Raw genomic sequence first — 13,567 nt, forward strand, 5'->3', positions numbered from 1 at the left:
AGGAAAAACTGAGTAGGTGACAAGGAGAGAAGGTGGAGACAGACAGAGAATGGAGGCATTAAAAGCTTTTGAATTTATTTAAATCAAATTTTTAACCACAGTGCAGTCTCCCCACCCTGGCTGGTGTTGTTTACATTATGTATCCCTTGCTTTATGAAGTGTTGTCAGTTTAACACTGGGAGATGGGCTCTGGGCGCGTTCATAGATTGTGTCAATTGAAGCAAGAAGACTCATCCAATGTGGGTGGTGCCATTCCCTACGATGAAGGAATGCAGGCTGAGCACCAGCATGCAAAACAGTAATTCATTGCTCTTTGCTTTTGACTATGGATATAGGAGTCCAGCTCCCTCAAGTTCCTACCTCTTATTACCCTGACAAAATGGACTGTACCCTAGAATTGTGAGCAAAGAAATAAAGAAACCTTCCTCCCTTGGGTTTTGTCCAGGTATTCTATCGGAACAACTGTGTAACAAATGACTCCAAACACAGCTGTGTGAGACAGCAACAGCCTTTCAGACACATCAGGAGAACCTGGGTCAGTGGTCCTCTGTGAAGGTCTTAGATGAGGCCATGGTCAAGCTGGATTCCCCTGCTTCTGGCACCCAAACTCAACAAAGAGTTAAAGAAACTACTTGTGAAAGGCTAGTCGCAGAATACCCTTGGGAGGGAATAGGGAGGCAAAGTTCAGAACAGAGGCAGAAGGAACACCCATTCAGAGCCTGCCCCACATGTGGCCCATACTTATACAGCCACCAAACTAGATAAGATGGATGAAGTAAAGAAGTGCAGGCCAACAAGAACTGGATGTAGATCTCTCCTGAGAGACACAGCCAGAACACAGCAAATACATAGGTGAATGCCATCATTAAACCACTGAACTGAGAATTGGACCCCCGTTGAAGGAATCAGAGAAAGAACTGGAAGAGCTTGAAGGGGCTTGAGACCCCATATGAACAACAATGTCAAGCAACCAGAGCTTCCAGGGACTAAGCCACTACCTAAAGACTATACATGGACTGACCCTGGACTCTGACCTCATAGGTAGCAATGAATATCCTAGTAAGAGCACCAGTGGAAGGGGAAGCCCTTGGTCCTGCTAAGACTGAACCCCCCAGTGAATGTGATTGTTGAGGGGAGAGCGGTAATGCGGGGAAGATGAGGAGGGGAACACCTATATAGAAGGGGAGGGGGAGGGGTTAGGGGAATGTTGGCCCAGAAACGGGGAAAGGGAATAACAATTGAAATGTAAATAAGAAATACCCAAGTTAATAAAGATGAAAAAAAAAGGCTAGTCGCTATGTGGCTGAGGAAAGAGACTCAAGTTCACCACCACATGGGCCTTTCCTAGGTTTGCTCAGGACACAAACAACAAATTGAGGTTGGAGGAATAGCCTGCAGGTTTTTTCTTTGGCTGGTTGGTTTTGTTTAACATAATGTTTTTCATTGATGCTCTGGGAATTTCACACCATGCGCCCCATCAAACTCACTCTGCAGTCCTTGCATGTCTACCCTCCCACCCTTGTGACCTCCCTCCAAAAATAAAAATAAGAATGAAAATTTAAAGTGAATTAGAAAAATAACAAAAAAGACCAATATGTGTTATCCATACACTCGCTGGAGCACGGTCAAACTCTCTTTGGCCTGCCCCCTAAACAGAACTGAGTCCTCCCCCTCGAGCACCCTGCTACAGACATCAGTTCTGGACAGCTACACTTCACCATTCCCATCACACTTGTTAAGAGTTCTCTTCGATGGCTTCCCGTCTCGGATGTTCCCCCGGGCGGGGGGGGGAGGGGTCGCGGTCGGGGGGGCGGGGCGGCGTCGGAGTGCATAGGAGGTAAGGGTTGTCACAGAAACCTTCCATGTCCCTCTCTCTCAACTGTGCATCTGCAGTCATCAACAGCACAGCAAATGGAACCTCCTTACTCTTCACAGTCAGCAGGAACACAGATCAAGGCCTCCACACCGTTTCTGGTGACAGGGCCCCCAGCTGCAGTAGAATCACAGACCCAGGCAAGGCTCTTAGAGGCATCCTATACCATGGACATCCACATGAGCTTTGATGGAAACACAGATCCCAGACATCAACGCAGACCCCAGCTACCGCAGGACCATATACCTAGGCTCTCTAGGCTTCAGATCCCAGACTTGAGACACCATCACCATTCAGTAGGTCACAAATAATTTTGTCACAGTGTGAGAAGGGACTCGGGGTGTGGGTGAATATTAAAGAAGTAAAATCAGTGTTGTAAGATTGTTTATTTATTTTCTCTTTTGTTTTGTTGTTGTTGTTGTTGTTGTTGCCGTGAACATATTATGTAATAAGCGGGCTTGTTGACTTGTGGGTTTCTCAGGTGTGAACAAGTTTCCTTTACTGGGTCCTCTCTCGCCTTACACAGCCCTATTGCTGCTTCATCCCAGTGCTCTGGCTCCATCTAGTGGCAACATCTAAAACTGCGGTCCTCAACTGGACAATTTATATGTAAAAGTCAGGAAATTTTCCTGGTCAACAGCTACCATGAAAGTCTAGACTTGTTTTCCAAGAGGCCTCAGAGATCTAAATTCAGTCCTAAAAAGATATGTGAGTTGAAGGGGATATGACAGCTGTCATAACTTCTGCTAGAGAAACCTAAACATCTGTCCTCCCTACTTTCATGTCCCCAGATGTCAACAAGGCCCTGGATCCTAGCACACCAGCACAGCCAGAACCAGAAACTATTTCCTTCAGTTTTCCAGCTTTGAACCCAGAATCCAAAACCATTCAGATGTGGATGAAGCAACATAGCCACACTCGAGGAACTCTGTAAAGCAAGACTAACACATTTTTTAAAATATGTTACAGTTTTCTTCTATAAATGCTGTTAACTGGATTTCTTTTTAAAAGGTGGTCTCAGGCAACCCGAACTTGCTATGTAACTCTACCATCCAGACAGAATCACCTCCCAAAAGCCCCCACTCCTAATACTTTCAATGTATGAACATGGGGACACACATACACATCATGACACTTGCTAAGGCTCCGATATTTATTCCTAAACCCTTGCTAAATCAGACCAAGACAGTCTCCCTCTGTAACTGTCCACTCAGTGACTGACACAAACATACCACCATCCACTGTGAAACTCTGATGGTTTCCACTGCTCACAGACCAACACCCCATCTCCTTGCCATGGCTAAGCCTTGCTTCCTCACCAACTAATCTACAGGAAGCTTGGTCTCCCAACTACTCCTCAAACTGCCAAATTGCCTCCTGCCTCCCACTCAGCATACACCACATCTTCTCTTCAACCCTTTCTCACCCATTGATACATCGATGCAAGGCTGACTTGTTCTACCCACAGCGTGTCAGTACATACATGCTAATTCCCTCTAATATCCTGTCTCTCCCTAAGGTCCTCCAGTTCCATGCAGACAGATGTCTGGTTTGTCCACATATGTACAACTGACTGCCAGCATAACAGACATAAAACCGAGATTGAGTAGCTGTCACTGTGTCCTATCTCAGTGTACTAACATATCAAATTTTTAATGATACTCATATGTGTCAAAGGCTTGTCATCTTCTATCTTCTTACTGAATATTGTGGCGAAATGTCTCCCATAGCTCCTGTGTTTGAACACTTGGTCCCCAGGAAATGGCGCATGTAGTTAAGTTGTAACCTTTGGGAGGAAGTGCGAAGGATGGCCTATAAACTGACCCTATTTCCTGCTCGTGTTTCCTTCCAGACAACAAGTGAGATAACCAGCGGCCTCTCCCACTGCCGAAACCCCTCGAACTCCTCCTCTGCTCGAGTTGCTTCTGGTCAGGTACTTTTACCATGACACTGAGAAAAGTAACTAATACTCCAAAACTACCCTCAGGTGACTACCAGGGACAGAGGCAGGAGAGTAGATGTAATGACCTGATGTATCAGGGGCCAAACCCACAGGGGAGGGCTCCCAATCAGGAGCCTGAGCCTAAACTTGATGGGCTTTAGCAAGATGTCAACCCATGCCTTTCTGAGCAGACCCAAGTCTTGTAACAGGCATGTACTCCGCTCTCTCTTCAAACTTCAGCTCTCTGCCACCTAATGCTGAGTGCAAGGGAAAGGTTAGAAGCGTCCTAACTGCTCCACGTCTGGACTGGTATCCCTCTCGTACCGTGCACGTCCAGTACATCCAAAGGAACATACTTTCTGCCATGACACAGAGAACAAACCTGTTGGGAGTAACTATATTATCAGCTGTCCCCAGTTTGTGCTTTCTTGCCTAATCAGAAAAGTGACAAACGAAAGTAGCCCTTGAGTCAGTCAACTAGGATATACTAGAAGAAATTACATGGAAATTTTATTTCCCACAACTCAAAACAATGTGCTGGGAATAATACGCATGTTCAGAAAGCAGAGGCAAGAGGACTAGAAGCCTGGGTTACATGAAGCACTAGCTCAACCCCCAAAACCATTCCGTATCAAGGGACACAAAGGACGAAATTAAAGTATTACCGCAGTAGTTCTCAATCTGTGAGTCACAACCCCCTTGGAGGGATCAAATAACCTTTTCACGGGGTTCGCCTAAGAAAACACAGATTCATAACAGTAGGAAAATTAAAGTTATGAAGTAGCAGCATAAATAATTTTATAGTTGGGGGATGGTCACCACAGCATGAGGAACTGTATTAAGGGATGATCGCAGCGTTAGGAAGGTTGAGAACCACCGATCTATCAAATTGTCACAGTATCCCAACAATTTTGAGATTCTCTAGAAATCTCGACAAAAGACCCTCTAAACAATTCTGGGAACTTCCTAAGGTGAGCATACCTCCCTACCAAACTGAGAACCACACCATTAGCCCTAAACACTCATGCAAGCCATGTCTTGAAGTATAAGCCTCTCGTACCTCAGAATGTGACTCTACTTGGTGAAGGGATCTCAGTAGTAATTAAGGTACAATGAGATGCTATGCATAAGGCCGTAATCAGTATCGCTAGGATCCTCAAACCTACATAAAGGAAAGGCCATATGTAGACAGGAAGAAGGCCGTTCTAGGAGGGAGTCCCTACCACCTCTTGATCTCAGATCTCCAGCTTCCAGACTATTAAAATATAATTCTTTTAGCTTAAACCACCTAGTCTATGGTATCTGAAACAGTAACCATAAAAAAGAGATAAGGAAAATTCCATGATCTTGTTAGGGATTCTCTGGTTGAATAGAGCAAGCCAGTGAAGTACACCGTAAATGGTACAGACGAAAAGTAAGGGAGGAGGGAAAGAAGGAAGAATCAAAGACACAGTGTGTTGACATATTTTATATTTGGTATTTGTAAGTCTTTAAAAAAAGTTTTTCAGGCCATTTTTTCCTTTAAAAAAAAAAAGCAACCTACATCAATACTCTGTACAAGTATAACAGACATTAGAAATGTGCATCATTCCAAAATAGTTACAAGAAAAGTACAGTTTAGAGTCCACATCAACTTCTATTCTGTGCCCCAGGGAGAAAAAGCTACAGGTGTTGAATACACAGTTGCTACACAGCAATCTGGAAAATGCAGAATTCCAACTTTGTTTTGAGGTGAATCAGCTTCAGTCTCCAGGCTTGTTTAGCTCAACAAGCCGCAATCAAGCATTGCAAAAAAACAAACAAACAAACAAACAAACAAAAAACCCAGGCTTCTCCATCCCAGAAAACAAGTATGAATGAACCAACTGCATAGTTGACCCTTCCCCACTCCTCCCCACCCCCACCCCCCAGAGCCTCCAACTTCACAAAGCACAAAGCCAGCAGGTCCATTGTGCCAAAGTCTGGCTGGAGATGGCAAAATGGCCTCAGAGAACAGACACCCAGTGGTGCCAATTGTTGCTAGATTCAGCTCTGGTGGAAAAACCTTTCTCCTTAGAAGACATCAGTCAATGGCCTAAGTCCTTCAAAGCAGTTGGCCACCAGTCTGCAGCCCTTTCACTGACCACGCCCCACGCTGGCTGCTTTTCTCGGTGCTGCCATCGGATCTGAGCCGGGAGTTCCATCATTCCGATTTCACCAGACTCCTCCAACTTCCTTCACAGTTCCACTGAGGGCTTGGGGCAAACAGTGAGAAGGACCTTCCCCCTCTCTCTGCCCAACCTTACCCTCTGTTGTCAATTTTCCCTTTCCAATGGCTTTGCTATGCAAACTCCACCACGCAGTCCTCCTCCGGATGTAGAATGGCATGGTGAGCTTCTTGTGACCTGCCCATTTGGAACTCCAGACCTGTCACTAGCCTTCCTCTTGGGACTGGGAATGGCTTGCTGGGGCTGATGCCTAATGACTTTCCAGACCCATACAGGTAGGAGTGGAGAAGGTTTCTGTGTTTTGCAATTGTATATGATGTGTTCATGATTCTGTTGCTTTGATTTTTTTTTTTTTTTTTTTGAGGGCCTCTAATCTTCTACAGGGCTGTTTTAGGGGCGGGTCCTTTCCTCGCACTTTCCATGGCAGCAGAGGCAGGGCATAGGCGCTGCGTGGGATTGGAACCCTCACCACCCACTACAACCGTTCCTGACAGACTGAGGAGGTGTATAGGCAGTGCACAAAACTACTGCCAGAACAGACCCCTCTGTATAGCGCCCCAAAGTCAGCACATCCTAGTGAGCAGACCAGACAGGGCATTTGGAAATAATGAGCCCATGTTCAGCTTCACCCCATACCTGGAGACAGCATGGCTTCCCTGATTCACAACTGCAGCGTCAAGTTCCCCAGTGAAGTTGAGTCCAGGGGGCCAACCTACCCTGGCCAGCCCATTCTCTAAAGGGCTGGACACTAAGTGAACATCAAAATGCAAAGGATTTAGCAAAAAGTGCAGTTTCCATGTGAGAAGTAAAATTCTCCCCCAGAGCATGACAGCGCCATGACCTCTTCTTTCAATCCTTTCAGTACCGCAAAGGGATAGGGGTTGCGCCCCAGCGCCGAGCCACGGCAGCAACAGTGCTACAGCAGCGCTGGGTCACAGCAAGAACCGCGCGCTACAGCGCTGAACCACAGTGAGGGCTTTCAGTACATCATGGTTCAGCCTCTCTAACCCTACAAACACTCATGATCAGGTCCAGTCAGCCATCAAAGTGCCGGTGACGCGAGGAACAGAGTGCAGAACATCAGAGGACAGGTTACCCCAGGGCTCACAGTGGCCAGGTCCTCGGAGAAGACCCCTGCCCTCATCTTCAACACAATACCCATGGTCCCAAACATACAGCAGGATGTGTTACTGTGGAAAACAGCCACAGGACTCCAGGGACCTGGTGATTCCTTCATAAGACCTTATGTATACTTCACTGCCTACTCGAAAATAAACTTGAAACTTCTTCAAATATAACCTGAGCCACAAGATAAAAATAAGAGATAAAATCTTGTCATGTTAATGCCTTGAGAGGTTTGCAGATTATGTACCAATAAAATAAAACCACATCAATTCTGAAACTCTTGGTGAATACACACCTGAAGCCAAAAACAAAACAAAAAAAAATCTACATTTTTCTTTAAAAATTCAAAGTAATTACAGCAGCAGTGTAGTGAAAGAGGTTTTAAAAATAATAATTACATCTTTGATACAAATCAAACTTTGTACACCTCAATTCATAGGAATGACTGGTGTGTAAGAGTTTAGTATTTATATATACAGTAGATACTGATGTGTGTCACTGCAGAGAGACTAAAGCCAGTGGACTTTGGGGGGAAAGGGGTTAATCTTAGTTCACACTGAAATGTTCACAGATCACCACGCTATAAAACACACAACACACACACACACACACACACACACACACACACACACACACACACACACACACACACAAACACATATAAATGACAACCTGAGTAAAACATCACTAAGAACCCAGAGCATCGTGAACCACTACGTCACATATTGCACCTTTAAAAAAATCCTTCTTACCAAAGACAGAAATGAGAGAACATAGGAGACGGGATGAAAAGGGGTGCACACACCATGGTATGTTGATTCCTCTGTTCCTCCCCACTCCCACCCACAGAGAGTCTCATGGTGATATTTTAAACTTCTATTCTCACCCAACCAATGGGATGAAAATCTCACCAACAGAAGTTCTTTGGCGAAAACTGGGAGGGGAGAAAAAAAGAAAGAAAGGAAGGAAAAGGAACGTGGAGCACAAATGTGTGTCAAGGGCGGGCCGCAGAGAAAGCCTCCTCTAATGGGATGGGACAGGAATGTTACTGAGGAGGCGAACCTCTGATACTAAGCTACTGTTTAAATATTCTGTATATTCCAATTCTGAGATTCAATATAAAAATAGAGATATCTACTGAGTTTTGCCCGTGGAAGCATAATTCAGAAAAGGCACATGTTCAAAGAGAAACCCACGCAGAAGAGGCACCGGGTGCCCCTCCCAGCCATGCTTTTCCATCGGCTAGATTCCAAGATGCAGTAGGTAAAAATAGACCTCTGATACTTAAAATATATCCAACCCAACAGAATCCTGGCTTTAGCATGTGAATCATATAAAAGTCTTAAAAAAAAAAAAACAGAAAGAGAGAGGCAGGGGAGGGAGAGAGAGAAGGGGGAGGAATAGAAAGAGAGGAGAACAAACCTGCTTGGAAAACAAAAACATAGCTCACTTTTCCTGGTTTTCCACAATTCTCAAGGAAAGAAAAACAGAAAGCGAGCCCATCCCATTGGTAATCAGGAATGCAGCTGATTTACACACCGCCTGCCCACAGCCCCTGAGAGCCCCAACTGCCTATCTGCCATGTTTTACATGCACAGCCCATGCCCTCCAAGTAGTTCTAACAGAACAGAACAAAGAATTGAGAAATGAGACACATAAAACATGTCCCCGTCAGGGCGTTCTCCTTCACTGTGGGCGTGACGGTCCGGTTAGCTTCAGGAGGGTTTGCTTTGGAACTAGGCGATGTAACCGTTCGTCTTTCCAAACATGCTCACTGGCTCGAGGTTTTCATAGATTGTCATTGCGGTTGTGTTCTGATAGATGAGGTCAACTTTTGAGTCTTTCTGGGCTCTGATAATATCCAACACACACTGATTGAGGAAAACATACTGGTCCTGGTGACAAAAGAAAGTGAGAGAGAAGAATAAGCACCAGCCCCAGGAATGAGAACACGAGACGATGTTTAGACAAATAACCACCATGTCACCCCCCAAACCCCACCAGTCCAGCAGCAACCGCGTCCAAATTAAGACACGGTGATCTAAGAACATCCTAGTGAAATCCAAAACCACGTAACACAGCCTTCATTATCTGTGATGCTTATCCGGAGGGGGCGCCCTCATTTTTCCTGATCTAGGAAACCTTGGAGAGAGTGAGACGGAGTCGCAGAGGAAATAGAGCATAGATACGGTGGGTCAGTGTGGAGTGAGAGGAAGCCAGAAAGATTCTCTAAAGATGAAAAGGGTTAAAAGATATCAGGTGAACCTGAGTGGGGACCACGCTTTAGGGAAGCTTGATAACTAATCCTTGTTGTCCCCTGGATGAAACTGAGAATCACCTAGGAGACGCTCCTCTGGGTGAGTTAGGAGGTCATTTCAGGAGAAGGTCAGCTGATGAGGGACTGCCGTCCCTCCTGAACGAGGGGCTGAGGTTTGCGGCAAGTGAGAGGGAAGGGGGTTGAGCACCAACAGTCACCTTTCTATTGCCTTACTGCAGACAAAATGTGGCCAGTGTCATCCTGCTGCCACAGTTAGAGACACTGGTACATCGTGTCGGGCTGTACCCCAAACTATGAGGCAAAATAAACTTCCGAACAGCAATTGCTTTTTTCAAAAAAGTAACTAATACAAGAGCATCAGAATCTGCAGGTCGCTGTGTAAATAGAGGAAGCACGTGCTGATGCAGAAAGAGACTAGGTGCCATAAAAGAAAACCTAATGAACAAGCATCCAATCTTTTCAAACTAGTCCACACACGTACGCGTGCGCAAACTCAAAGGGTTCTATAGCGCCACCTGCTGGGCCAGTTCCATCTCTTGCTGCTCTGACCAAACAGGACAAGAAGGAACTTAAGGGAAGAGGGGCTTCTTTTGGCTCACAGCAAAACAGACGCGGCCCACCACGGCTGAAACGGGACGGTGGCAGGAGCCTCGGGCAGCTGGTCACACTGCATCTACAGTCAGGAAGCAGAGGACAGACAGGAAGTGGAACCCGGGTATGAAACCTTAAGGCCCACCCATAGGGATCCACTTCTTCCAGCAAGGCTCTGCTCCCTGAAGGTCCACAACCTTTCAAAGAAGCGCCACTGCCTGGTGACCAAATGTTCAAACATGTTAGCCCGGGGAGGTGGGGAATCCAAACCACTACACGTACTAAAGGTAACTAAGGCCTTCCTCTAGGTCCTAGAGTCTAAGAAGTTGGGTTAGGGAAAAAATACATTCTGTGAAGTCCTATAGTAGTAATTTTTAATATATTATTTTTGAAATATGAAAAAGTGATCGGGAAAGGTGGATCTGAGGTTAAAGCATTGGCCACAGAGAAGGACTAAACTGAAGACAGAGTGACCTCAGATAAAGCCAGCTAGCTAGACTAGCCATGCTTTAAAGTTCTGTGTTTGTGAGAACCAGCATCACTGAATAAAGTCGAAAAACAATCCTCTCTCTCTGTCTGTCTATCTCTCTGCCTCTCTGTCTCCCTGTCTCTCTCTCTCTGTCTCTGTCTCTGTCTCTGTCTCTCTGTCTCTGTCTCTGTCTCTGTCTCTGTCTCTCTGTCTCTGTCTCTCTCTCTCTCTCTCTGTACGCACACACACACACACACACACACACACACACGCATGCGTGCATGCACACAGAGATGAGAGAAGAATCCACAGACAGATAATGAGACTTCTGTTCTTCTCGTTCTATAAAACTGTAGCAGAAAAATGAAAATCTAACAGGGACGCAAATCTTCATTCTTTCTCCAACAATCACGCATCTCACCCAAAAGCACACAGTGTGCCTAGCCCTCTAACATACCCTGCTAGACGCAGACACAGCATGGTCCTAAGTTTCTAACTTGGTACCGAGTAACAGCCTGAGACAAGTGAATATTCTGCTCTCATCTTGGCCTGGAATATCCACCCCTGGAAGCCACTTCCTGACGCACTCTGATAAGAATAAGCCTCAGATTCAAAGTTCACAGGGGACACGTCAGGAAGGGCAAATCCAACGGCTTTCCACACACTGCAGTAGATCCTGAGCACACATTTTCTGCCCAGTCATCCTGGTGTAGCTCTGATAACCAGTTCTTTAGCATCTGCAAGGCTGGGCGCACATAAGTTGTATTTCCGCCTCAGCGGCAATGTGCTATTTCCTACCATGAAAGCAAGTTTGATAAGTCTGTTCTGTTAGCTTAAACAGGGTCAGATCTTCTTAGAAACGAAGACTAGATTACCTATAAATTTTTAATAAACAATCAATTTATTAAACTTAAAACCTAATTTTATAAATTTAAAATCCAGAAACCAAACCAAGAGTCTTAAAAAGATTAGTCCGAGGGCTGGAGAGACAGCTCAGCCGTTTGGATCACTGCAGAGGTCTTTCAGAGGACCTGGGTGTGCTCCCCACTACCTCCGGTGCCTCACAACTACCTGTAACTCCATTACCAGGGGATTCAACGTCCTCTTCTGGCCTCTGTGGGCACCAAGTGCATGTAAAACAAAGACAGACATGCTGGCAAGACACCATATGCACGAAGTAAAGATAAATAATCTCTGCTTTAAAGAGTCTTCTAAAAAACAAACGCAGTAAGACGAAGACTCCTGACACCATCTGCATGTGTGACCGGTTCTGTTGCATCAGGTAATTTAATGACAACTGAGGTTCACAGCCAAGAGCATGAAAGATGTAGAAGGGTCCGGCACGCGCTGCCGCGTGACCCTTTACCGACAGATGGGAAGGGCGAAGCGTCCAACACAGATGTGGCCTCACCTCTGTCTGTACCATCAGAGGCCTGTGCATCCGAAGATCATAGACAATGCCGTACACATCCACGGTGTTCTCGTTCTCTATCTGATAGATCAGGCGATCAATAGCAATGAAAGTGCCCGTCCTTCCAACCCCAGCACTGGAAGACAGAGAAATGAGCACATCACCATCAGTTCCCTCTCCACGGACCTCCCAGTGCCCCACTGGTACCCACATCTTCATTATCAATCTCTGAGGCAAATGCATTCCTCCTCAACTGCAGCTTCAAGTGAGTCAGGGCAACGTCCCAGGCAAACATCTTGCTAACCTTCTCACACCCTGTGCTACTCAAAGGGTCCTGTAGCCTAGGACATGAAGTTGCATCTTTTTATGAACCCTCTGCTCTAATTAACTCTTCTGTCTTTAATGCTAAATTCTCCCTGTTCTGTTGTAGGCGTGGGCACACCCTTTCCTAAATGCGCAGATGGCAAATACCCTCTGCGGAGGCCATCAGGCCACTGCAGTGGGAAAGCAATGCAAATGAGTAAGCCGGTGGGCGTGGCTGGCTTCCAGTGGGGTTTCATATATAAAAACAAGCAGACCCTATCTGGGCTGTATAGCTTGCCACCCCCTTTCCACAGTCTCATGGCTCAGGGACTAAGGCCATAGTCCCCCCTTGAATTTCCAACTGCCTATTCCATTTCCCCTTGGGCATTGCTTTGGTGGGGGTTGTGTTCATAAATATCATTTTAAGTTGTTGCACCTGCACACGCTGCCAACCGTGCATACCTGCAATGCACCAGGATTGGTGACTCAGGGGGGATCTGCTTCATGTAATCCCGGACCAGGTACCGAAAGTTGATGAGCAGGTCGGTGGTGTCAGGAACACCATGGTCAGGCCAGGAGGTGAAATGGAACTGCCGCAGAGGATGACTCTCACTACTCTGCATCTAGAGGACAACAAAATGGGTTAAAGATCCAGAGAGTCGGGACAACTAACAATATCACAGCAGTGGGTGAAATCAAGCAGGCCTGAGAACCACACTGCACAAAAAGGAAAACAGGCAGCCAGGCAGGAGTCGCTCCCCAGAAATTACAGTCACTGAATATTTGATTCCCAACACCACATCCCCATAATGTTCCCAGGGAAGAAGGGCTTCATCTCCCCGACTAAAGATGGGCGCAGAGACTCAGAGGAAATGGGAATGAACACCCAATATCCACCCTATGTGGAGATAACACACCCAATTTTGAGTTTGGATCACTTCTGTTCTCACCTACCAGCCAGTAACAGCCCCGCACCCACACCCCTACTCCTCTTGGGACCCTCATGAGCCCCATTCTAAAACCCACCTGAAAATGGCACTTCCCTTAAAGCCAAATCATTTCCCTAAGGATGGTCAGGAGGTCTATACCTGTTGGACAAGAACCCCCTGCTAAGTCCCAGGCTCTCAAGAATGCATATGGAACTACCCAACCACACACACACACACACACACACACACACACACACACACACACACACACACACACACGCACACACACATACCACACACCACACACACACCACACACACACACCACACACAACACACACACTACACACAGCACACACACATGCACACACACACACTACACACAACACACACACACTACACAAAGCACACACACATGCACATACACGCACACGATGCAC

General features: G+C 46.2%; 1 protein-coding gene across 1 annotated transcript in view; it reads right to left on the reverse strand.

Moving 5' to 3' along the window:
* Positions 1 to 2,466: 2,466 nt before the first annotated feature.
* Ptprj (protein tyrosine phosphatase receptor type J) overlaps positions 2,467 to 13,567 on the reverse strand; it is a 72,882-nt gene continuing 61,781 nt past the window's right edge. Inside the window, 4 exon segments of the mRNA XM_032902549.1 lie at positions 2,467 to 2,801; positions 8,923 to 9,042; positions 11,897 to 12,032; positions 12,662 to 12,822. Of these exon segments, the coding sequence (XP_032758440.1) occupies positions 2,550 to 2,801; positions 8,923 to 9,042; positions 11,897 to 12,032; positions 12,662 to 12,822 (669 nt within the window). The 3' untranslated portion in view covers positions 2,467 to 2,549.

Source organism: Rattus rattus, chromosome 5 (assembly GCF_011064425.1).
Source record: "Rattus rattus isolate New Zealand chromosome 5, Rrattus_CSIRO_v1, whole genome shotgun sequence".
Taxonomy (NCBI): Eukaryota; Metazoa; Chordata; class Mammalia; order Rodentia; family Muridae; genus Rattus; species Rattus rattus.